This window comes from Epinephelus lanceolatus, chromosome 1 (genome assembly GCF_041903045.1).
Source record: "Epinephelus lanceolatus isolate andai-2023 chromosome 1, ASM4190304v1, whole genome shotgun sequence".
NCBI lineage: Eukaryota > Metazoa > Chordata > Actinopteri > Perciformes > Serranidae > Epinephelus > Epinephelus lanceolatus.
In genome coordinates, this window is record NC_135734.1 from 37,513,738 (window position 1) to 37,539,474 (window position 25,737).

The 25,737-nt window shown below is 41.9% G+C and overlaps 1 protein-coding gene across 1 annotated transcript; it reads right to left on the reverse strand.

Moving 5' to 3' along the window:
• Positions 1–25,737, reverse strand: ppm1j (protein phosphatase, Mg2+/Mn2+ dependent, 1J). The gene is made up of 10 exons (XM_033627690.2): positions 25,164–25,737; positions 14,034–14,148; positions 10,176–10,505; positions 7,380–7,492; positions 7,033–7,117; positions 6,442–6,560; positions 4,645–4,708; positions 4,280–4,387; positions 3,126–3,277; positions 1–1,434 (listed from the first exon to the last, which is right to left on the reverse strand). The coding sequence occupies exons 1-10, from the start codon at positions 25,421–25,423 to the stop codon at positions 1,287–1,289; spliced, it is 1,494 nt and encodes a 497-aa protein (XP_033483581.1). The 5' UTR covers positions 25,424–25,737; the 3' UTR covers positions 1–1,286.

Here is a 25,737-nt window from a genome sequence, read left to right on the forward strand (position 1 = left end):
TGGGAAAAATCAGATTTATTTCTAAGCTGGTTTACATTATCCCTCTACCTCACAATTTGGTAGCTCACATTCTAGGACGCACCATCTCTAAACAAACAGTTAATGGATATAAACATAAAAAATAAGACTTCTGATGCTGCTTTACAACCAAAGTTTTCTTTAAAAATATATATGATACTCCAAATTACAACATGACATAACAAAAAAATGGTACAAAAGAGGTATGGTGGTACATTTAAGGGCATAAAATGTTCTTGTAAAAGGATCAAATTTAGTGCATCTGAAGAAAAACACTCCATCTCTTCGTAAGGCATATGTGTGAAGTTTATCACATCTTACTATACCGAGACATCTACTCTCCTCTGAGAGTTAAAAAAAAAATGTACTTAAATTAAACAAATGAAGCTTTACCTTTATGTTTTTTACTGAACATGAGTGTAACGCTCTGTTCTCTTTATTATAATGACAAAAATAAAACAATCTATGAGCACATTCAACAAAAACATATCACAAATCAACAGGCTACCACAGAGCATGTGCAACAGTCTTCAAGTGCCGAACGTCATTCATTCATCATTAACACAGGAAGTAAATCAATACAACTGGTTCTGTGTGCTGAAAAAGGTCCATTCCTCTGATTTTACTTCCGACATGCTTCTTTAATGTACAGACATGAATCTAATGTTTTTGTTTTGTTGTTTATCTTTTATGTATTGATTTTTTTTTTTTTTTTTACAGATTTCCATCCTAATGCCATGACGGCATCTTTGGTTTCCTCACATTCTTTACTGCAATCCTCTTTAAAACATGATTGTGAAACTGCGAGAGGCTTTTCTTTTCTTTTCTTTTTTTTTACAAAAGAGAGTCACATTCAGGACATGACATGAAAATGAACAATCCGTTTAAAGGATTGAGTAGCGGTCCAGCGGTCTCGAACATAAACAGGAAACAAAAACTCTACAAGGGTTTAATTCTCACTGGCAACCGTCACAAACAGCAGGTCTGGGAGGAAGAGTTCTTTCATAATGTCACTGGAAATCTTTTGTTACATGACTGGAAACCAACCAAACGATATGGGATCCTGGGCTGGGTTAAAGTAAAGCGGCTGGGACCGGGTCCAGTCTGGGGTTGATGAAGGTGCTGCTCAGACCCGGGTCCTCTCTATGACAAAGGTGTTTTCTTCTCCCGCCGCCCCGTCAGTTCAGGGTTTAAGGAGCTGGGAGGGAGGGGCCCTGGGAGAGACCCTGAAGCGTCATCCATGTCATAGCGGTCGCTGCGACACCTTGTCATGTCTCTGACTCGTGCCCCGCCAGTGGGATGACAAACACTGTGATGTCATCGCCTGAGCCCAGTCTTTCGTTGGGTAACCGCCAACCGCGCTCTTTCAGGACGCCTCGTGACCTCATCAGCAGGTCCTGGGCTGCCAGAGTGTACCTGCGTGACACAGAGAGCAGAAAAGCAGTCATTACAACAAGTACTCTATAATTTAGGCAAAGCATAAACACACAAACAAAATACAGATTCATATTCAAACAAGTAAGTCAGTATATCAGACAACATAAAGCTGCCTTTTGTACAGTGGTCACTGAGAACGATCTCAGTGCCTTCACTTTCTGACTGAAGGGTAACACTTTACATAGCCAACACACTGGTTAACTATATATGTGACTATTGTCTTTGTCTATTTTGATTCTGATGAAGCCCCCCTCTCCATTTCGCATTTATAAGTAGCATATAAACATATAAGAAGGTCGCTAAGGTAGTCAAAAAGCTCCTCAGTGGCAGGACGCCAGGTGTGGATGAGATTCACCCTGAGATGCTAAAGGCTCTGGACATTGTTGGGCCGTCTTAGCAGACACACCTTTGCATCTGGTCCTTGTATGACCTAATTGAGAGCTGTGTCCTCATACTTGGCACAAAGTCAAACACATTCTCAGAGGGTGTTGGCCCCCGCCAGGGTTGTCCCTTGTCTCTGATTCTGTTAAGGCGCAGCCGGGGGGAGGAAGGGGTCCGGTTTGGTGACATCAGAATTGCATATCTGCTTTTTGCAGATGATGCGGTTCTGTTAGCCTCATCAAAAGGTGACCTCCAGCACGCACTCGGGTGGATTGCAGCTGAGTGTGAAGCAGTCAGGATGAGAGTCAGCATCTCCAAGTCTGAGGCCATGGTGCTCTGCTCTGATGGAATGCCCCCTCTGAATTGGGAGAGAGTTATTGCCCCAAGTATCTCGGGGTCTTGTTCATGAGTGAGGGTAGAACGGAGCACGAGATGGATCGGTGGTTTGGTGCAGCACCTGCAGTAATACGGGCGCTGTGCCAGACTATTGTGGCGAAGAGAGAGCTGAGCCGGAAGGCAAAGCTTTCGATTTACTGGTCCATCTACAACCCTCACCTATGGTCATGAGCTCTGGGTAGTGACTGAAAGAATGAGATCGTAGATAAAAACAGCTGAAATGAGTTTCCTCCGTGGGGTGGCTGGGCTCAGCCTTAGAGATAGGGTAAAGAACTCAGACATCCGGAGGGAGCTTGTAGAGCTCCTTTGCGTTGAAAAGGGTTAGCTGAGGTGGTTTGGGCATCTGATCAGGATGCCTCCTGGGTGCCTCCCGTTAGAGGTTTTCAAAGCATGTCCAACTGGTAGGAGGCCCCCAGGGTAGACCCAGAACACGCTGGAGGGATTACATGTCTCGTCTGGCCTGGGAACGCCTCAGGAAAAGCATTGCTGGAGAAGGGGACATCTGGACTACTTTGCTCAGCCTGCTGACCCCCAACATCCAAAGGGTGTGGTGTGTCTTCCTCGAGCTGGAGATCTCCGCAGTATCTTAACTGTTCCTAGGACTGCACTCTCCTGCACCTGGAATCTGCTGGATCCACTCTCCCAGTTTTCTTTCTTTCTTTCTTTCTTTCTATCTATTAAATACTTTACACTGTGTACTTCATACAGTATACTGACTGTAGGCACAACTTAGCAGGAGACCTGAGTATCTGTTACCACCTAGTGGACATATTGAGTACTTATTTTACATATGACTCATGAAACTGCAGCTTTCACTGAGAACACGTTCACACGCCACATGACAGAACATATAGTAAAAACAAAAGCTCAGTGTAAAGGATTATGTGGCATACCTCATGGGATCAGAGGGGTCACAGCAGGATAAGTAAGCTGACACAGCATCTGCCACTTCCCTGTCCGTCGTTACATCCCACAATCCATCTGTGCCCATGACCAAGACGTCGTCTGGGCCGTGTTTGTTTTCATCCACGTTATAAAGCTTCACCTGTGACAGAAAGACATGTTATTAATAAAGTTTTTTCCCATCATGCTGTCATGATTTTCAAAACTATCTTCAGTGCTTGAAGATTAGCAACTGTGCGCTGTCATGCCCGGGACATAACCCCCGTTTAAAGCATTAAAGCAGCTCACATTCATTCACATATCTTAACATGAAGTTGAGCCACTTACTTAGAGTGACTCAACAACAAGCCAGTGATTAAGATAAGCTCCGTTCAAGAAATAGATGCCTGATAATATTCCTGTAATGCTAAGCTGAGAAGTGCCTAAACAGGAAATGAGAAACAAAGTCTGACAAGTGAGGCAGAGAGTATTTTTAACTTCATAAAACAAAAATAAGAAGTGCCGTGATAAGTGGCAAGACACTGAAAAAAGGATATGTGCACTTGTAACTATGCCTAAAAAAGGGTTCAAATGACTGCATGAATTAAAGTCTTGTGTACAATATACATTTTAGTAATTTGAAGAAGGAATTTGATCTTGACAACAAAGACAGAATTAGATCTTTACAGGTCAGGGATTACTAAAGGAAATTAAAAGAAGACAATTAATCCATTGAGGGCTCCACACTGAGATATTGTTCTGGGAGGTGCAGATAAACAGAATAATTCAAAATGCCTGTCATGAGAAGAGTCGTTCAGAAAGTTACACTTATAAACAAGAAAACACAAGCCACTAAGTGTGCACCAATTTTATGTGTTTGTTGTTGATAGCAGAAGAAGACAGACCTAAGAACATCTCTAAAAATACACTGGAGGCCTGCAAGGTAACAGCATCTAAAAACTGGTTTCAATCTGTATCTGTGCACCATATCTGAGTCTGTAAAAAGGCAACCAAAGCATGTCATGAGACAAAACCTTGAGCTACAGCTGACGCCCAAAAGCTGCTCAAATGTATCCTAAAGGCTCCAAGGTGGCTACAGCGAGGACGAACAAACTGAGTACTTATGTGCTGATAACCAGCGCTGCTTCTGATTCCTCCCACTCACCTCAGGCACGCACGAGAGGAAGGGCTTGATGTAAATGTTGGAGTTGTACACCTTCAGGTCATGATCTCCCAGCCCACGGGTCACTCCGATTGTCGCCATGACGCGTGCCTGTGTGAGGACAAACACACGCAGTAATGTAGGTTGTTTGTGCGGGATGTGATTCAGTTCTAGGAAAATCCTTTTATGAGGGATTATTAAGTGAAGACAATGTTCTCTCAGACTATAATGGAAATGTTGAGCAGGTCTCAGTGGACGCAGGGAGACACTGAAGTATACAACAAATAGCTTGTAGATGTAAAAGTGCCACACAGTTAATGAGGATCTGTGTATTGAGTATGATGCATTGGGTTTTCCCTGTTTCTTACCTTTTTACCCTCTCCATATATCAGGGGGAACTTCAGATCATCTTCAACAATCGTCTTATAAGCCCTGAAACAACAAAACCAACAGAGCTCAGATGCAAGTTACTGAAACACGACAGTTTGAAAAGTTATTCAGCAACAATTTTGATTACTAAATAAATTGTGTGCGTCATTTTTTTATGCATAAACACTAGAAATTCAAAGGTTCTAGCTTTTCAAATGTTAACATTTGCTGCTTTTCTCTTATTTGCTGCTTTATTATTGTAAAATTAAAGGAATACTTAACTCATTCAATCAACATTTGGATATCAATTACCCATCCTATGTTACGTTAAAATCGTGAAGTAAATATTAAGGCCAAATTATTATGGACTGGGCTACCGCCAGAGGTGGGAGGCGGGGCTAACTGTTGTGTATTATTGTGTTTGTCATTTGTTACCCATGTTAAAACTATTTTTAGAAAGTTGATAACAAAAAAATAGTAAAGGAAACTGTTTTTCTTGCATGTATCCACATCAAAACTGCATCAACACATCCATTTACAGACTGCCTCTCAACTCGTGAAATATAATTAAAGTCTCATCTTTCTAGTCGTAAGCTCAGAACTTCCCGCTCACCCTGCTCAATGGAATCTATCTGCAGAGTTCAAATGCATGTGCTTGCCAGGCATGCTGACTGTATGAGGAAGTGTATTAAATATTACTGTTATGCAAAAATACATGTGTTTTGGAGGTACTGAGCATATGACTGCATAAATGAGACGTTTTGCTGTTGCTGAACGTCCAATTCAGCAGTAGGTTTTTAGTCACTGTATGACAAGACAAGTATGGCTTCCATTTGTATGCCTTACAGTTTGCCACACAGTACTTAAAAAAACTACAACTCCAAGGAGGCGGAGCATTTACCATCAGGGTTGTGCACAGGAGTGTTGCATTACTGCTCGCGGATTGGTTATTCTTACCTGCCTGTCCATTGTTGCCTTACGTATGCTCTGATGAAGCTCAACAATAAAGTGAAACACTGCATAGATGCAAGTGTGCTGAAAGCTTTTTCTACCACTCCACTTCATCAAAAATGTCTCTATTTTTAGATTCTTTGTTCACCATGGAGGCTTGTGAGACAGTTTTTTTTAAAGAATTTAAGTCCGTAACACAAGATGAGTAATTGACGAACATATCCCCATACAGCAGTTTGTATGATATCCAACAAATTAGCACCCCACAAATGGCATTGTCACGTTATGTACGAATTCAAGTTATGTAGGTTAGGGCGAGGAAAATAATCATGGTTGGGTGTCACAAAGTGAAAACGTACATTAAAATAATTCCAAGTTCAATTGGTTTCGAACATTAGGGGAAAGTCCTGTGTTTGTTTGAGCCATCCACCAGCTCAACCTAACTCCTTACATGGACTTTCACTCTTTATGCTACTTCCTTCTTTACCCCCATCAGCTCATTGGCGATGTGATCGCAGCCTTCCCGATTACATGAGCTATATAAAATTGTGTTGCATTACTTTTCGTAGGTATACGTGAAGTATTCTTTAATATTTGGAGTTTTCAACTTCAAAAAGCAATTTGAACTGTGATGAACATTTGCTCCATTTTCTGATATTTTATAGACCAAACCAATAATCAATTAATTTAGAAAATAACTGGCAGATTGTAAGTTGCTGCCCCCTGATTGGAAATCCTTATTCATTTCTCCACCATCAAAGTATAGCTATGCCCAATACAGAAAAAATGTTCATGAAAGGTGATTAACTGTCAGACGTGTGATTAAAAAGGATCCCCAGGTTTACCAGCCAGTCATGGTGTGGTCTCTGTAGAGCATCTTTTTCCCCAGCTCACTGTGCTGGATCCTACGAGGGAACTCAATGTGAGTGAACTCATTACCCAGGAGCTCTGGCCTCAGGAAGCCCTGGAGTGACACACAAAATGGGTCAGGTCACATCAAACTACAGAATAAAACACTTTACTTAACCTTAAATGTCTGGCACGGCTCTGAAGAAAAGACTGCGTGTGTATTAGGAGACCTAAAGTACAGCATGCTGCGTACTGAAGGCACAAAAAACAGCTCCCTGTTTTAGCAGCAAACATCATCCACCCACTCTGTGACTCAGAACTACAACCGGCTACTAAAACAGGCAATCGACGAACGTCAGATTATTTCAGTGAGACACAGGATTTCCTCCTTCCTCCTAATCAGGTTCAGCTGAACTTTTACTGTTAGTGAAACCTCATTCGAGTGGTAAAGACCAACTATTTATATGTGTACTCTTCTTTTAACCTTTTGCTATGTACTTACAAGATTATAAAATCCCCTTGAACAGTTGCTTTGCTGTTAATCAAAGTGTTTGTAGGTAAAATAATTGTATAAGACAGAAGAATACCAGGTACTGTAGCCGCTGTCTCTCGGACTCAGGTGTGAATTCATTCGTCATGGGAATAACTTCATTATTTCGTATGATTATGGCCCTGCAGAGAGAAAGAGGGGAGACAGGAGTCAGATAGGTTTTAACACATTTCTTCATCTATAGGTTGGTCAGAAAGAGTGTCAGTAGAAGGCTGCATGATGCTGCAGTACACAAAGTGAACCCCAGGGGGCACAAGAAGCACCTATGTCTGAGAAGACTTCCCATGAGTATACAACTCCATGCACTGTGCAGTGAAAAGCTGGAGTGAATTACACATATTTCATTCCGTGGTCTGCAGTAGATGTTTATTTCAGTTCTCTCACCTGCTATCTCCAGCATTGGCTACGTAGAGTTTCCCCATTAAATGAATGGCAGCTAAGGCACAGCAGCCTCCAGAGATGGCATACGATGATTTCTCCTTTTCAATTAGGTCATCCTGAAATAATAAGAGAGAAAAAAAATGAAGTAAAAACAAAAGGCAACAGTACCTCAGTGGTTTAAGAACCCACTTTGGCTCTCATCACCCTGAATAGCTCATTATTTTCCCCCATAAATATTCATATACACAACAAAACAGCACGGTGCTAATGGAGAGAAAACATGGAGGCTTTGAAGAGTGCATTACCTAGGATGTGGGTTATTATCAGAATCATCTAAACCACAGAGTAGCTGCATCAGACGAGAGAGCATCACTTTGAGCTCACTGATTGATTCAGCCTATTTGCCCAAGTTGGATATTTAGTCACAAACAGGAAGAGACCAAGATTTTAAAAACAACAGTCTGCAGCTCTGCTAGTAGCTCGACAAGCTGCATGTGGGCACAGCAGTGCTTTGAGAAAAATACTAACATTAGCATGCTCACAGTGACTATTGCTGTGTCTCAATTCGCCTTCTTCCGTATTTACACTTGCTATTTGAGTGCGTAAATATGTTCACACTGACAGGTAAGACAAATGCAGTGCACTATGAGTACACAGATGGTGCACTATAACGGTCAAAAAGCTGACTGTGGAATGCCGGACACTTCTCACAATCAATGGTTGCCTTCTTGGCTATTGAGAGGAAGAAGAGGGACCACCGGCTGAGGAAGCTAAGGTGCTTACATTTGCTTGGATGAACCACAGATCAGACGTTGCGCTAGACTTTTTTCGTCGCCGGGCATTTTGACCGACAGGGTCATAAAAATCCGGTCATAATCTATTTTTACCGGTCATTTTAATTTTTGTTTTTAAATGATAATAAAGACATTCAAAGACATTTAGTTTTCATTCTTTCGTTTTTAATAAATCCAACAAGCAAGTTATAAAGTGTGCATTAATAAGGACATGAACAAAAAGATGAACAGACATCCACACACCCGTGCCATTAGGCTTCGCCCTGGACACACTGGACGGCACTAACGCGTCACTAACGCGTCCGGTGTGTACAGGCCGTTATGTCAACAACGCTACATGAAGCAGTTGAATGACTCTCTGCAGTGTGAAAACGGCAGCCACTTAAACCACTGACTGTGCACTCCGCCGCCAAGTAGGCAGGGGTGGTAATTGCAACTGGTCAAAATGACCGACAGCCTTCAGATTTTCCGGTCATTGTTGTAAAAAAACGGTCAATGACCGAGAATATCCGGTTAACGCAACCCCTGCCATAGATATATAATAGTACCTATAAATCGGATGCCAAGATGGCTCATATTCAGTTTAGTGGAGCTGCTCGCCTAAACTAGGCTTCCAAGAAGTGCGCAGGGCTTTGAAGCCAGTTTTCGTAGTGGCCAAACAGTGGTACTGCAATTTCTGGGGTCTGTCACAAAAGACATTTTCCCATTGACTTACATGACAAATGAGATGTCTGTAAATCAGTGGACGCATTTTTTTTAGCGTCCGATCCCTGCATTTTACTATCAGGATTTGACCCATCTGGTCTGATAGCATTTCAGAAGCCACACGATTAAACCATTCTATCCTCATTCAAGTTAGTGGAGCGCTAAACTGGAAGTTAGCTTGGCCAGCTGAAAGAAGACACTTGACTGCCGTCAGTCACACTCAGCTGCCATAAGTCTCTAGTGCACCGGCTCTATGGGCTGCACAGTGCAGAAGAAATCTGATCATCCCCGGATCATATACGCGTCAGTCAAACCATTTTGGTTTCATGGACAACTCTCATAGGAATCAGTGGGACCATGCATTCATCACTGTATCCGGTTCTCCTAATACATCCAAATTAAAACGCTTATTCCAGCTTACTTCCACTGTATATAGCCCACTGCATATGCGCAGTAGTTTCTCCTACTGGACCTGCCATAATGTTCCTGCTCAGCTCGTATAAATAAATTGTGATGATGTCAGGGATTTCTAAAATGCTTTTCTTGGCTCATTGAAAGTTTTACAAATATAAAACCTCAATGGATCAAAAACTCATTTTAAAAAAGCGTAATAGTTGACCTTGTTTGCAGTTCGAGATGTCCTGTCAACATTTTTACAGATGTTGCGATAATCATTTCCAGTAAGAGCACAAGAGCCATGTTTGATTTGAGACTACATAACCATGATGGAATTGCCGCACTGCACAAGTAAGTATATGGTGTTCACACTGTACTACATGGACGTGTACTGACCGAGGTATCCAAATCAAGACGCAGCAAATGCTACCCTTGTGCTGACCAAATTTTAACCTGACGATGGCTTTAGAAAGGTTAAGGGATCACCAAAATGATTACAATTCATTCTGAGGGGGGCATGAATGTGTGTGCCAGATTCCATGGCAACACAATCAATAGCTATTGAGGTAATTCAGTCTGGACAACAGTGATGGGCCAATTGACTGATCAGCAGACAGACAGACATTGTCATCCCTTGAGCTATGCTGCCCTCGTGGCTATGAAGGCTTTGAGAGAAAGTAGATTTACCAAAATAAGATCTCTGTCTTTCTCCTTCTTTGGTACAAATCCAAACAGACCACCTAAGATCGGAGGCCTGAAGTGTTTTCTGGGAACTGAAGTTAAAATCTTCAGTCATGTTGCTGTTTGTGTATAAAACAAGCATAATTACCTAGTGCAGCCTGAAATATGCAAAGTGCCTTTTTTCTTGTGTTCTCACAAAGCCTGTTAGTGATCATCTGCTCACCATCTGTGAGAAGGCGGTTTCTATGACTCCCATCACCAGGCCCTCCAGACTGACAACTTTCTCCATGTGAAAGCGCACTGACGAGTCAGTGACAGCATCGGGGTCCTCTGATTCCTGTGCGGCCCCCTTCTTTGTGTCCGCCTGGTACGGGCTGCCGTTCTTAGCCAGGCAGATTGGAGGTGCACTGGTGGGGTTCTCCAGCAGGTGGCAGATTTCACCCAGACGGTCTCTGATGAGGCGGTGGAGAAGCTTTGAGGCCATGATGGCGGCTCCAGAACCTGCGTGTCCATCAAACACGCCCCAGAAGTGGAGAGGGATTCCTGTACCATCCTATAAGAAAAAGAATAAATCAAATGAATTAAAAATAGTAGTAGTTGTATAAAAAACATTTCCTGTGGCTTTGGTTTAAAAAAATCTCCAATGAGATTACAACTCTGAGCAGAAGGCACAGATTTGTGAGGGTTTAGGTTCTGGGTCTGCAGCTGGTGACATTTCATAATGCTAAGCAATATGCTTCATCCATTTCAGGTCTTACTACCTAACCCCAGTTGAGGCAAATCTAGATTATAATATCACAGGACAGCTGGCAAGACATCAAATTTTGTTGCTTTACTTGTCATGATTCACATGGCATAGTTTACGTCTTCAACAATACAGAACATTAGTGTGTAAAAATACTAAAATAAAGTCTTCTGTGATATCCGTCCTAACACGATCAACACAAGTGATGGAGACACGACTGACAAAATTCACTTTATTGCACAATGCAATTAGCAGTGTAAAGGCATCGCCACCTTTGTGTTTGCAGGAATGTTTGCAAGCTGAGTCGGCCCGACAGATGAACAGGCACAAGACATCTGCTTACTGCTCCGATATTAGACACGAGTGGGGGAGGGGCGCAACAAGGGATGATGTAATTCATTTACACCAAATGGAGGATGAGGATCAGTGTGTGTGTGTGCACGTGCAGGCATAGTCTGTCTACAACATATATTAACCTGAGGAGTAAACACATTTTGCTGTTGTGTAATTAAAGCTGCTCTGTAATTGTTTGTTTTTGCTTTGTTGAGCTGTAATTTACTCTGCTGTTATAGCTGCCCGTGTCTGTGTTCTGCTACTGACTGGGCTTTACTTTTACATATCAATATGTTTGTTTCCGGTTTTATTTTGAAGGTCACTCCTCATGTATTTTTTTAAATTGAGCGATATTATTTCACAAACAAGGCAGAATCCATAACCACAAAAACACTTAACATACAGGAGACATCAGCAGGTCATGACTCATGTGCTCATGTTTAACTTCCTGCCTTTGTGACTGTCTGCACCGCCCTGATTTGTTTCACCTGTCCCTCATTAGCCTTGGTGGCACCCGTCCCTCGTTAAGAGCCTCCCTCCCTTGTGTATTTAGTCGGTGCAGTTTCCCTGGCTGCTGGCGTTCTTTGTAATCCGTGCACCGTCCTGGTTTGCTCTTAGTTTTGGTTTTGTATTTCCCCCTGGTTTTGGTTTTAGTCTGTTCCTTTGAATTTTGTCTCCTGGCTGTTTTTGTTCTCTGGAAGCAGCACTTACTTTCAAGCTCTCTTTTTGTCTAGTCTACCTGCCTGTCTGGGTTTCTGCATTTGGGTCCTCTTCTTTTTAGCTGTGAGATGTGACATAATGTCTCATATCATGATTTTTTTAAGTCTTGATTTTAGGCTGCCAACTTTATACCTGCCTTGGGACCATGGGTGAAAACTCGCCTTCTGACTTATTCTGGCACACTTTCGGTAATGTTTATTAATATGCACTGTCCCTGAGTAATGAACTGAATTAAAAATAAATAAAAGATTATCAGACTATAACCACAAAGAACCAAGTCCTTGGTCTGTACTCTATGGAGGCCATCACAGCACTTATGAAAGACCAGCTCAATGCTCAGCCACCAGCCCTCCAGGCATTGAAGCCAATTTTTGTAGTGGCCAAACAGTGGAATTACAATCCTGAGTCCATCACATGATGCCACTGGGCCCAAAATGACTTTCTGCCATACACTTACACTGGGAGAGACATGTCTGTAAATCATTGGATACACATAGTGTCACAACCTCCATGAAATGCCTTGTTTTATGATAAAGATTTTATCTATCTGGTCTGACAACATTTGGAAAGTCCAGCAGAGCTACAAGATTAAATCATTTTATCCCCATTCAAGTCAGTAAAGCCCTAAAACGGACATAACTATCTCAACTGGGGGAAGTCTCTAGTGCGCCTGCTCTACGGGCCCAAAGATGCAGAAGCACCGTCTATCATCTGTGTCATTTTATACTGCAGAAACAGAACTACACCACTGAGCAGCTCTGATAGGAATGAACGGGGTCCCGCTTCCGACACTGTATCCAGGTCTCTTAATACATCCATGTCAGCCACATCTGGCACTTAAGACCTGCATTTTTTTGGCTACTTGGGGAAGGCAGAAACATTGACGTATCACCTTTTCAGTCAGTATGTTAGCAATCAGTTGCCTATTTAAACATTCTGCAGATCTGGAGCAACATTAACATCAATTTGGAGTCATGTTTCTGGCCACCTGATTAATGTGAGGCCATAAATGACTCTCTTCTAGCTCAGTTTTTGGTCTCTACCAACCCCTGAAAAAAATATCTGCCCTTTAGCTGCTAAATGCTCCACCATGTTTACTAGCTACTTGCTAACTGCTACAGTGTTCTGTTTAGTGTAGAGGTACTATAGAGTGGGTTATTAGGGCTTATTTGATGAAAGTGAAGTGAACTAAAATAGAAAAGTTGCTGGACGGACAACCAAAGCAACGTGCTGAAAGACGCTAAAATGCTTCGTAGAGTTGAGGGGAACTGTTAAGTGATGATTCTCTGTGGTTTTTCACAAGTGCGCCCTGTCTCAGTCTGGCACCTTAATCTTCACAGACGCAAGTTAAAGGTTTACTATGCAGACATTGTTGGTTACTGTTTTTAAACACCGATGCCAGCAGAAATGAAAGTGAAAGCCAACCCCTGATTTACTCCGCTTGGTGTTTCATCTGGCTATATTAGCATTTTTACAGCAATGAGTTTGCAATTATCACAGCTTCCTCTTGAAAGCATGCTGCTGATGGTCCAACACCTGTTTGCTACCCTTTTATACAGTCCCAACCTCCCCTGTGGGTCATACCCAGGAATGTCCCGAACATAGTGAGATAAGGAGATTAAAAAAACATACAAGCAGAGGGTCTCTGCAGATAAATACACCATCACACACTTCTAGAGGGTCATGAGAGATGATTGAGAGGGATTATATTGTGTGAGTATATTGTTCTTTAGGAAAATCCTGCATAATGTACCTTTAAATCAACAAGCAAAATGAAAGCCGTAGAATTTGGCTAAAGTGTCCTTTATGGGTCATGTTTGGGACTTCTCTCCTTAATACAAATCTCAGGATGAAGATACAACCGTTCCAAAAAATGCTTATCTTGTATATTTTTTAACCACTGGGACTTGTTTCCGATGTTTTGATTTGTAATGATGGGATAAGACACAGTGAGAGATATATCAGAGACATCTGAGTGATAGTTGTGAAAAATTAGAAGCCCAAAGGGACAGGAGGTGAATCCATCAATACCAAATTCGATACGCAGACACCACTACTGGGTATCAGATAACTACAGTGAATGTGCTTAATGATTAATTGATTTCAACGCACTACTGCTCAGACTATATTGTGTTTGAAGCTAAACAGCAAGAATTCCAAATATCTCAGACACCGTCAGGACTTAGAGTACACTGACGTCAGATTTAAAAACATTACCACTAACTGTTTATTGGAGCCGACAGCCTTCGACCAGACATCACAGGAGCTTGCCCCTTCACTCACCCCGTTGTCCTCCTGCAAAGTGGAGTTGCGGTGTTTGCCGCTCGGCTTCTTCACGAACAGCTTTTCACAAGAGGCCTGGTCTTCGTTCAGCATGCTCTTCCCCGCATTGATCACCCTGATGGAGAAAGAGACGAGGAAGCAAGGTGAGTCTGGAGTCGGATGATTTATAAAGTGTTTGCTCTCATTCCTCTAACCACATGAAAATATAATAGCAGCCAGAAATATGGAGAGAGTTGAAGAGTGAGGCAAAAAGTGGGGCAGGATGCTGTCATGTCCCAGAGGGAACTTGCAGGCGGGATTAAGTGTTTTTATTATGAGCTGATGCCTGCGGAGGATAATAGCTTGAGAGTAATGCACTGTTTGGTACTCTGGCAGCATCATCCACCCTGGTGTGTGTGTGTGTGTGCTGCAGGAGTGTTAGCTGGAGGTACAGATGCAGAACAGGGGTGAGAAGAGTGATGAGGCTGTAGGAAACTGTGCAACACAGCTTTTTCTGTGAAAAATAGTCATAGTGACATATTCCCAGTTACACCTTGAAATATGTGAGTGCTCAATCACACATTTAGTTTCACCATAACAGGGATTTTTTTTCATGATCCAGCCCTACAAATAATGAATACAGTACTTTGTATTTTTACCAAACATTTTTAATTGTGTGATACAAAGGCCAAAACACACTGCTGCCAAATGGCCTGCCAAAAGTGTTGCCCCTATTTTCTATGTAGAACCAACACTTTGGGATGCATGTCCTATTTCCTGAAAAAAACAAAACAAAACAAATTAAAAAAAAACCCAACAACACATTTTTTTCCTACTTGCTCCTTGCTTGTACATCCCAGCTCCCGTAACAGCTCTTCTTCTCTGCTCCTACAGCAGCTCGACTCCTCTCATCACCTCTTGCTGTCTTTATCACTCATGTTTTGAACATCAGTAACTGTTAGAATAGAAATATCCCAAGCTATACAACACAAAATCCCATCATTATAAAGACATTGGCAAAAAAAGCTCTTGCCTGGTGAGCTCTGACGCTTCCTACTGGCACTGCAGCATCAGTGTGCTTTCAGCTTCAGATTTCTGGGTGTATTTTTCCAGCCGTTGGTGTTCATTTATCTGCGTACGCTATGGAAGTAAATGAGCAGATTCTTTAAATTTCTTTTAGTTGCGTAATCCTGAACCTGAGCTACTTGTTTTTTGTTTTGTTTTTAGCCACTTGGCAGCGCAACCAACCAACAAACTGCAAACTGTTGCTCATTTGAACTTCCAGCAGACACAATGCTACATCAACCTTTATTTGGAGTTGGGTTTCTGACCACTTGAAGGTTTTAAGTCAGATATTCACTCTTGTTTTAGCTCTGTTTTGGACTTTAATGATTCCTAAGAGAAATATCTGCCTCTTTAGATGCTACATGCTTCACTATGTTCACCAGTAAGTAGCTATCTAGTTGCACCTTTGGTGGAAAGAGCTGCCTCCTGTGTCTAGAAACGAGGTCGATAAGAGCTGTGAGAGTGAACCAAAACAGTACAGTTGCGGGTAGAACAACCAAAACAATGAACTGAAAGATGCTAAAAGCTCTAAAGAGCTGAGAGAAACTGCAAAGTCAGGTGGTAATTCTCTGTGGCTTTGTAACTACAAGTGACCTCTTTCACATTATGTACTGCAGGCCTGCTGTCAGGGGCGTCCACAGGGTACAGGTGACCTTGGCTCAAGGCCAAGGGGGGAGGCAATGATATGGCATATGCACCATTGGTGGTTATGGAGGGGGTATGGTTGAGGGGTCCAATTTGGAAAATTTTGTCCCACTATAGCTTGTCTGTAATTCCTAATGGCTGGTCTGACTTACTATATAGTTATTTAATTCACTGTTAATGTTGAAAAATATTGATTAGAGCAGCTTTACCTGCAGTACTACACCATGATAATCTTTAAGCACTAAAATTTAATGCATACTTGATGCTCACTGTGATAATTTACAAAGCTCAAGTTTGTCTCAAGAATCTACTAATTAATTTTCATTCTTTACTGATGTGAATGGAAACTAACAGCTACCTAGAACAATGGAAAAAACATACACAAATCTAAAACACAACAGGATGTTTGCAAAATCGTTAGCTGTGTGGTAAGGTGCAATGCAATCTGTGGTAAACGAGCTACAGCAGACAAACATCCACTGGCATGGGTTTATAAGCTGCCACATTTCGCAGACTTGGACAGGCTGCAGTTTGGACCTCATGCTGGCATATTACATAACATTTTCAGTTTCAATTATAGATATGCCACATTAGCTGGATAATACGGCATAATGCCTATTGCGCAATCCCAGTAATTCAAGTATTGTCGTTAAGATTCCCTTGGAAACTTCTGCAGAGGAGGGATTAGTCATTTATCAGTGACTGCTGGTGTCATCAGAGGAGGAGAAAAGTAAGAAGAGACCAAAAATGAAAGGAAGGCCAGCAGCGAGGGAGACAGATTAAATACTGGACAGTCAAATGAGACGAGAGGAATCCAGAGTAAAAGTCAAAATAAGACCTTTGACCTCTCACTTTCCAAATAGTTCAGCTGATTACAATCACTCCAGAAAATAGTCTTGCTCTGCCTGGAAGCTCTGATATCAGAGCAGCAGGAAAAAATGAGGCAAAAAAAGGCAACTGCTGCCCAAATCTGGATTATAAAAAGCCCTTTCACTGTCTAATCAGTTGAAAGCAGCAGACAGGCACCACAGTGTCCTGCACTGCACTCCCTGCATTAGGACTAATGACAGCCAAGAATTTAAAGTCGCCTGATTGTCGTGTAAACTTTCTGCCAAGGCCAAAAGTAGGCACGAAATACAGAGTATATGTTTTTTATTGCTGTTGTTAGATGCATCAGCTATTGGAGGCCGATAGTATGTCAAGAGAGCTGTGGCCACCATAACATCTATTATACTGTTTTGTCTTACAATGTTACTCTGCTTTAGGGTTTTTAAAAACTTGATACTTCGAAACTAATCAATAGGATTAATAGTAGTATCAATACCAACAGTGCCAGGCAGGCACGCAGCCCCTCCCCTCACTCGCAGCTGAATATGTTACCTGTCATGCACATAGGCCTGTGTCACCAGCATAAAACTGACTTTACATGGTAAGTGCTGCTGCTGCGGGGCCTTCACGACCAGTTTTAGTTGAAAATGAGAAAAGCAAAGGTGCCGTTTGAAAGTATTTTGCATATGAGGCGAACGACCAGAGAAAGGCTAAGGATGTCGATAAGCCTGTATGCAAACAATGCTACAAGTGGTGGCGACAAAGTCAAGTAGCACAACAAACTTAGCGAAGTATCTTAAGGAGCAACACTCCAGTCTTTATGAGGAATTTTGAGAGGTTAGTAAAGCTCCTGTTTCAACATCATTGAAGTATTAAAAATATATCATAAACTTTAACCTGGTCGGCAGTACCATCAACGTTAGCTGTTTTATTATTAGCTATTAGCCGACAGCTACATTAGCCTGTTATGCTACCCTTAAGCTAGCAGCAAACGGCTGATCATAAAACCTAAAAATATTGTTGTCATTGATATCTTACAGTAAACTTGCTTGTTTTTTTTTTGCACTACCTGAAGCAGCTTAAAATGTTGTTATTGGTGTTACTGTATTGTTCTTATCGTCATTAAAAATATTTTGTATGCCTCTTATTTTTTTGTCATTTTCCCCCCCATGGTATCAAAAATGGTATCGGGAATTGAGTATTTTTCTGGGTATTGGTATTGAGTTAGAAACTATAGTATCATGACAATCCTCTGCTTAAAGGGATGCTTTGCCAATTTCCAACCAGCTTTGTGTCATAACAGTGTGAGTAGTATGTGTAAATGAACTGTGGTAAACTTCCCTCCATTGTACCGGCACACAAGTCTCCCTGTTCATCTCCCACCTGAATTCGTTTTCTGGCAGATTTTTGCTGGCTCTCCAGCTGTTGCCTGAAGTAGGCTGGGCGGGAGCGTGCCTATGTTCCCACAGCCCTATGTTCCCACAGCTCTATGTTCCCACAGCTCTATGTTCCCACATTTCCTTTTTCATAAATTTGTATCAGATTTTATCCTCCTTTCTCCCAATTTGGTAGCCAATTACACCCAACCTATTATCCCCCCTAACCCTAAACCTTGTGGGAGGATAGGGCTTAAATTGAAGAGAAATGTAGGAACACAAGACCTAATTTTGAAAATGTCCTAGAAATGTGGGAACACAGGATTTAGTTTTGAGAAAAATCTTAGAAATATGGGAACTGTGGGAACATAGGGCCTAATTTTAAGAAAAATCTTAGAAATGTGGGAACATAGGGTTTAATTTTGAGAAAAATCTTAGAAATATGGGAACTGTGGGAACATAGGGCCTAATTTTCAGTGAAAAAAATTTCTTAGAAATGTGGGAACATAGGGCTGTGGGACCATTGGGCTGTGGGAACATAGGGCTGACCCCGGCTGGGCAGATTGATACCAAAATACAGATAATACAGATAGGATGTACCCGTTTGTATTTCAAAGTGAAACTGTCTGTGCAAACAGCGTACTGTTGTAGAGAATACATCTAGTGCATATACGCTTTTCTTCTCCACTGCTGTTGTCATGTTGTCATGCATAAACAACATATGAACTGTGCTTAGCAGCGCAAAGTCTGACGAGTTTAATCCTATACATCATTGCAGTGATGGCTGAACGAAACTAAATAACACGAGAAAGAGAACTGCAACAGAAAAAAGGGGAGGATAAGGGAAATACCTCAGCATCCAGAAACCAGACACAGAGACAGAGTTCACTGGCAGAGTCTTTCCAGAGAGGCCCACGTGATAAATATCCAGACACACTGTAGTGAAATTAACATTTTAGTCAAATTGGATCATTAGCATTTGTTAATGTTACAGTTTCATACTGTAAGTGGTCATTTTTGGCCTTGACTTTAGCAGACTGATTATTCACCTCATAAATTATGACACACATGAAAATACCTTAGCCACTTTTAGTAAGAAAAAGTATCAGTCTTGGTATCGATATTGGTAGCGATTCTGACTATGTATTACTTGGTACCAGATTTATGGTATCGTCCAACCCTAGCTTGAACTACGGATTGCACTTTGGCATTTTCACATGCCTGCCACCACCCACCATGCACACAAAGAGTATGAAAGCGGACCAAAAGAGAGACCAGCCCCTCTCTTTCTCTTTCAAACTCACATTAATCTGTAAAACAAGGCAGTGCTGATCAAATATAAATGAAGATACAGCTACTGTATCGCCTATTTCTCGCCTAAAATGTCTTCAGAAACATATTTTAGTGCACTGTTTGGTTGTAATATGAGAATTTGTGAACAGAAAGTGAGCCCCATGCTGTTTCCCATATTGTAAAAACAGAGGCTGAATAAACTGAGATCAAATGATAAAACTAAGCAGTGCTGATATATATAAATATAATATAAATCAAGATTCTGTCACTGCGTTGCATATTTCTCACCTATTCGACAAGACAGTTTTACATTTTGGCATTTTATATTAGTATAGTTAATAATGTTGAATAAAACATCATACTAGCGGAATGATTAGCCTGTTCTGCCTTGTCACAGTACTAATTCCTGTTATAACCATGGATTATTTTGCTTGTTTTGAGAAAAGACTGGATTGAATATAAAAGTAAACATCTTCTGTCTACATTTTCTGCAGTGTAATGAAGTTTCACCGCTCCCACAGTCAAGAATCAGCAATTATTCTCTGTTTTGAAAGCAGTCACATGCACTCAATGAGCTATAATTGAACATAATGTCAGTGGCGTGGGAGGATGTGATTCTAAGCCAGGCGCTTAAGCCTTCCTATAATGTGCCTTAACTCTTTCGCATATCTACGTTTCGGTCATATGTTTCCACAGCCTGTGACTGAAACTTATTTTTGGTCATGTTTGGTGTGAACCTTCCTACTGAAGAGTGCATTATGCAAGGAAAGTTCAAAAGAGGAAGTTGGGAGTTCCAGTGAATTCTCGACTTGTGTGAGCTGGACCTTTCAGCGTCAGAAATGTGAGGTAAATGTCTGTGGTGTTATTAGACATCTCTCAGGAAAAAAAAATATGTAGCAACATGAAGCAGTGGTTGAAGAATGTTGCACTTCACCTCTTGTCTTGCAAAGCCCTGCGACACAGGAAAGGCTGATGTGAGGTTTTGTGGCTCAGTCAGATGCACCTCTCAAATAACCCTTTTACATTTTGAGTTGTTGATCATTTTCCATTACAAATCTGAACTTTCTTAAACACGGACGACGTGACTGTGATGTGCATCTGTACGTGTCGTCTTTGTTCTCGATGCTTTTTGCATTACTCGTGGTCAATACACCATTTCAAAGTACCTGTTTGAGCAGTTTGGCCAGTGGGTGTGCATAAGATCCCTCTGCTCCTAACACAGACACATGTGAGAGTAAAAGAGTGAACTGTTTGAGAGGATTGAAGGTGGAAAAAAAAAAAAAAGAATCTCTCACTGCTAAACTGAGCTCCATCAGGTGGAGGTGGGCAGCTAAACAAACACTGCAGGTCTGTACAGAGCCTTCATCCGTAGCGTGTAAGAATTAGTCTAGTCATACTCTGAATTCCTTTGCAGGGAGAGGAAGTTGCTTGTCATGTTTGCACAACACACGGTGCGATGTGGAAATGAAAATTGAAAGGTGAGACCTGACAAAAGCAGATCCTCAGTACAGTGATAAACAGGTAGTGCAGTAACTTGAATGCTGCTTAGAACATAATGCAGATGTTTTGTAATGAAAACATGCTGCAACTAAAAAACTGTCTCCCCAACAGTTTAGGATCTGTACACTGAATAGTGCCAGTTTAAGTTTGAACAAGAACTGAGTGATGTCATGGATGTATAAATAGAAATGGATACGTGGGCCATGTTTACTCCTATTAAAGTTGGTCAGTGGTGCATGAAGCCTTTTAAGCTCGACTTTCTAGGTAGCAAATTACCCAATTTTTTCACATGGGGGCCTATATAGAATCTACACAGGAGATTTTAGCGGGCTAAGCAGCTAACTTCTGGTTTAACCCCTTTGCTGAATTGAATGGGAATAATTTTGGAATGATCAGGAATCAGGAATCAGGAATGATTTTAATGCAAATCTATCTTCTAAGTCATCTTATTATATAAGTATTTTTAGGCCTCATATCTTCACGCAACAGACCTGGAAGCTGTTATTCCACTATTTAGCTACTATCATTTTTACTACCAAAATTAGCGCGTGTTTTTTAAACACCGGTAAACTCGCTAAAAATAGGCTCTACACTCCTTTCCAGTTGCCAGTAGACCACAGCTGTGTACGCAGCTTTGCAACAGATGAGTATGACTTTCTGTGTGTTTATGGGGTGTCGTTTTTTCAGTGTGTCGTGTCCGATGTCAAGGACAGACTGGAAAACAGGTTAGTAAACAGTAGAAAGCAGCAAGGAAGCCTGTAAAAACTTTACAGTAATTACTTCTTACCTATTCATCTCTCTTTCGGACTCGGTGCAGACTAATCTGGAATGATGATTGAGTGCTGCTTGGGCATAGAGGGATGGTATTTTGTGGTGGCACGTCATTGCATCTTGCCAGTTAAAGCAACTCTTACCTTTCTTGCATTTCACACAGCACTTAGAAAAAATTTGAACATCTACAACTCTATGATAGACGTAGGCGTTGGCAAGGTAACGTTAGATACATGGTACAATTTCCAGAAAGGTAAGTGTTGCTTTAAGGGGCTAAAATTAGCACATTCACCTGGGTGTTGTATTCTCATCAATGGCAATCAGAGCCAGATCCGATAAATACCCATGACTACTGCAGAGTCATTTGACCCAGGAAAGAATGCTGATCGTTATCTTCCCTATTACATAAAAAAGCCAGCTGTTAGCAGGTGCTAGTGAGTTTTTTTGTGCAGTGGAAAAGGGGCTTATGTAAAATTGGTTTCTGTTCCTGGGGGCTTGGTTGATATGAAGGAAAACCAGATAGATAATTATGTTCATTGCATTAAAATGCATGTTAACACACAGCGAATGCTCAAAATATCAGGGATGTTTTCATGACATTACACTGCAGTTACTGCACAATCTACACCTGAGATAACATCTTTCTGGCAGTGGAAACAGGTTCTGAACGCAATACTGACCTACTTTCACCTTTGCAGTTGACATGGCTAACATGTCGTCTATTCACACAACTAGCAGATGAATGTGAGTCCACTGTGTTCACCAGCTAGCCTACAACTGTGACTGTTGGCTATTTGCTGCTGAGCAGGTCATGTACAGTGGGTTTTTAGAGCTTTTACTCTTCAAAACGACAAAAACAACGCTGTAAAAGCAGTGAGAATGAGCCAAGAGCGTAAAATAAGTGCCAGACAGATAAATAATGAGCTGAAACTCACTGTAAACTCTCTGAGCTGCAGATTCAGGTGATCATTCTTTGTAGGTTCATTACTACCAGCAACGATTCTCACATTGTTTTCACACTCACATTTTCACATCATTTTATACATTGCTATTATAAAAAAAATCACCTATACTGCACATTCAGTGTGAAGTGTGACGGGAACTGATTCTGATCTCATGAGAGATTTATTTTAGTAAATGGCTTGAACAACAGAATGATGCGTCCCACGCTCAGGGGGTCATATTTTGGTTTTGGTTTGTTTGCCTGCAGGATAATGGAAACACTACTGACCCATTTTTTATGAATCTTTTTGGAGGGGTACAGCATGGGCCAAGGAAGAACCCTTTAAATTTTGGAGTTGATCAGAATCACGGCAGGCACACAATTTTCTTTTCACGTTCCCTAACACTGCAAGATAGGGCATTTGGCCTTGGCAGAGCTCTGCGCTCTTCAAGTGACCTCCTGTTTTCCAACATGAAATTATTCTGTTAAAAAGTCATTCATAACTTCCCATTCACTTCAGGGTCACAGAGAGATGTGAATGATTTCCTCCTGTACTTTTGTGCTCGCCTTACATCTGTTTATTCATGCATTATCTATCATGTTACATAGCGTTATAGACTGATAAATTATACATGAAGTCACAGATGATATATATAGTATGACTTATTGAAATGTGTTCCTGTGCAGATCTCTCCATGGAAACATTTCCAAAATGAGTCTCTGCCTCCTCACGCTCCCTCAGGAGCTCAGTGCCAAGGCCCTGGAAGCTTGCCTCCATATTAGATTGTATTAAATAGCCATTTGACAAAAGCACTTTGAGTGGCTTACCGTAAGTGCACTCTCATGTTCATGCTGACACAATGCTGCACAGCCGGTGATAACATCAATTAGACTCATTATCTCGAGCATCCTAAACCTGCGTGGTGCTAATGCTGCAGACAGATTTTGGGTTGACAATTCCATTTTGAAAAAGAGCTTATGTGTCTGTTTAACGTCTGAGACAGTCAGAGCTTTTACTCCCATGGTCTTGCATTGCATACAATATGTGAGGACCTGTGAAACCATACCAAACACTGTAATGACCACAAATCCTCACTACTGCCAAAATGACCCTAATTAAGTGATATCAAAGTGTAGAAGTTGCACAGAGTCTGAATGTAAGCCAGCAGGGAGGCCTCCAACTGGACAGAATCCACCTGCACTGTTTGGCCGTCATTGTTCCCACTCGTTACAGCCTGAGGGGAGTAAACAGCACCACACAAAAGAGATGACGCTGATAGATGCTCCAATAGATAAATCATCGCTCTGTGAAGGTTATAATTTCAGCCAGCTAAAGCAGCCGTGTTTCAATCAAACCCCACACGTCATTTCACACCTTTAGACTGCTGCTATCGTAGCCATATGAGCTGTGTGAGTAAATAAATAACTCCAATCAATCTCAAATAAGCAATGCTGGCAATTTATCCAAGTGTACAACCTCTACAATGTGATTACAGCAGTAATTTGGCTTTAATGCCGCATTTTAGTGAGTGGACAGAGCCCTCGTGTAAATTGTAGCATTACTTTGGGATTAATTTGTGTTTGTTGTGTCTGCTCACAATGTGATAATTGAGCAGTGGACTTTTTGGATTTTTTTTTTTTTTTACACTCGACAGCTGATGCATGAGCAGATCAGCCGATTAGGTTGTGTTGTAAACAGCACTGCTAATGCTGTGATTACACTTTCGGCGACTTACATCAAAGTCATTTTGCTGCACAGTGCAGATGACAGCACTGATGACGGTGCACATTCCCACGCACAAACCTCCCGTTATCCGTTACAGCATCCTCATCTGACCCCTCTCATTCAGCCTTCTGAGACGAGCAGTCGTCACAAATCTCGTCCCCTTCCCCTTGAGACTCTCTGTATGAGTCAGCCATTTTTTTTTTTTGTTTCCTCACTGGGACCAAGAGGACAGGCAGGGGTGGTATAGCCCACATACTGTACTCTATGACTGGAGCTTATCAGTGCTTAATAACCAACTCCCCCATCTCTGGGAGAGTGGAATGTCTGAAAGTGTTTTTCCTCAGCGGGAATCGCCCAAGCAGCAAATTCTGGCCAATAGTGTGAATGAAATGGGGCTGCTTTGTCTCTACCTGTGGGAGCACTGCAGGTGTATAAGAGTATAAAAGCAGCTGCAGTAAAGCCAAGGACATGAGGAGTGGAGATCTGCACCTACGCTTATAAAAAATGTGAATGGTCATTGGTCAGTAAAACCATTTTTATCAAAGTGTTGAACACTATGTTCAAAGGCAAATAACCTTCCAGACACAGGCACAAATACAGACACTGAGCTTTTTTCATATCAAAAGGTGAGAGGACACAGACAGGCTTGTTAGTGGCAGGAGTAGGTAGACATTTCCTGCTTTCACTTTGCATCTGCTGACAATAACTCTTTAATTTGACTCGAGGAGGAGCCTCTAGTCAAATATCTTTCCATACAAATATTATTGTGTCATGATCAGGAGCGTTTTGACTAATTAAACACAGCTCCAAATATGCTTTCCAGCAGCTCAGGGGAGGAACACTGAGCAAACATGCAGCAACCAGGCCATGTTGGCCATCATTTGGCTGCTGCAGTGCTCACAGAGCTGCTGAAGCTGCAGCAACACGGGCCTGACACTGATCATCATCATAAAATAATATTTGGTGATGGGAATGATTTTTGGGGGAACATGAACGCCACTCACTCTGCGTATCCCGTCCTCCAGGGAAGCCTGCTGTCTCTCTTTAACGTGAGCACCGGCCGTGATGCGTGCTCGGTGGAGTACTGCAGGAGCTCCGGGGTGAGGTCCAAGAAATCCGGGCGGCCGTAGGGGAAGCGCGGCGGCAGACTGTCCGGTCCGCAGGTCTGGCCGCCACCTGAGTGATGGTTGTGGTGGTGGTGTCCGTGCGGCATCATCCCTCCCACCAGAGTGGACATCGCGTTTTTAACTTTGCTGATCATCATCGGCACCGACACACACTCACACACAAAAAAGATCCGGATGGGAAATTAAACACGATGCGATGTTTGCTCAGAGAGGGAAAAAAACACAAAACAATACACAGTCATTGACGAGGATCATTTCAGGAAGCGATTTTTCCCCCTCCTGGGCCCCATGTGACAGCTTTCAGGCAGCCAGACGCGATGTTTTCCTCATTCACACAGAATAAAAGCCTCACTGGCTGCGTACAGGCTGTAATCCGGCAGATGGCTATAACTCATCTCAGAAGGCAGGGCTTCACAGGGATGTGCAGCCAACCCTGAATATGTCTTACACA

Coding starts and splice junctions, on each gene's coding strand:
- ppm1j (XM_033627690.2), bottom strand. CDS start 25,423: ATGATGATCAGCAAAGTTAAAAACGCGATGTCCACTCTGGTGGGAGGG. Junction 14,149..25,163: donor TGGAGGACGGGATACGCAGA/GTGAGTGGCGTT, acceptor TTTCTCCATCAG/GGTGATCAATGCGGGGAAGA. Junction 7,118..7,379: donor GCCAATGCTGGAGATAGCAG/GTGAGAGAACTG, acceptor TTCTCTCTGCAG/GGCCATAATCATACGAAATA.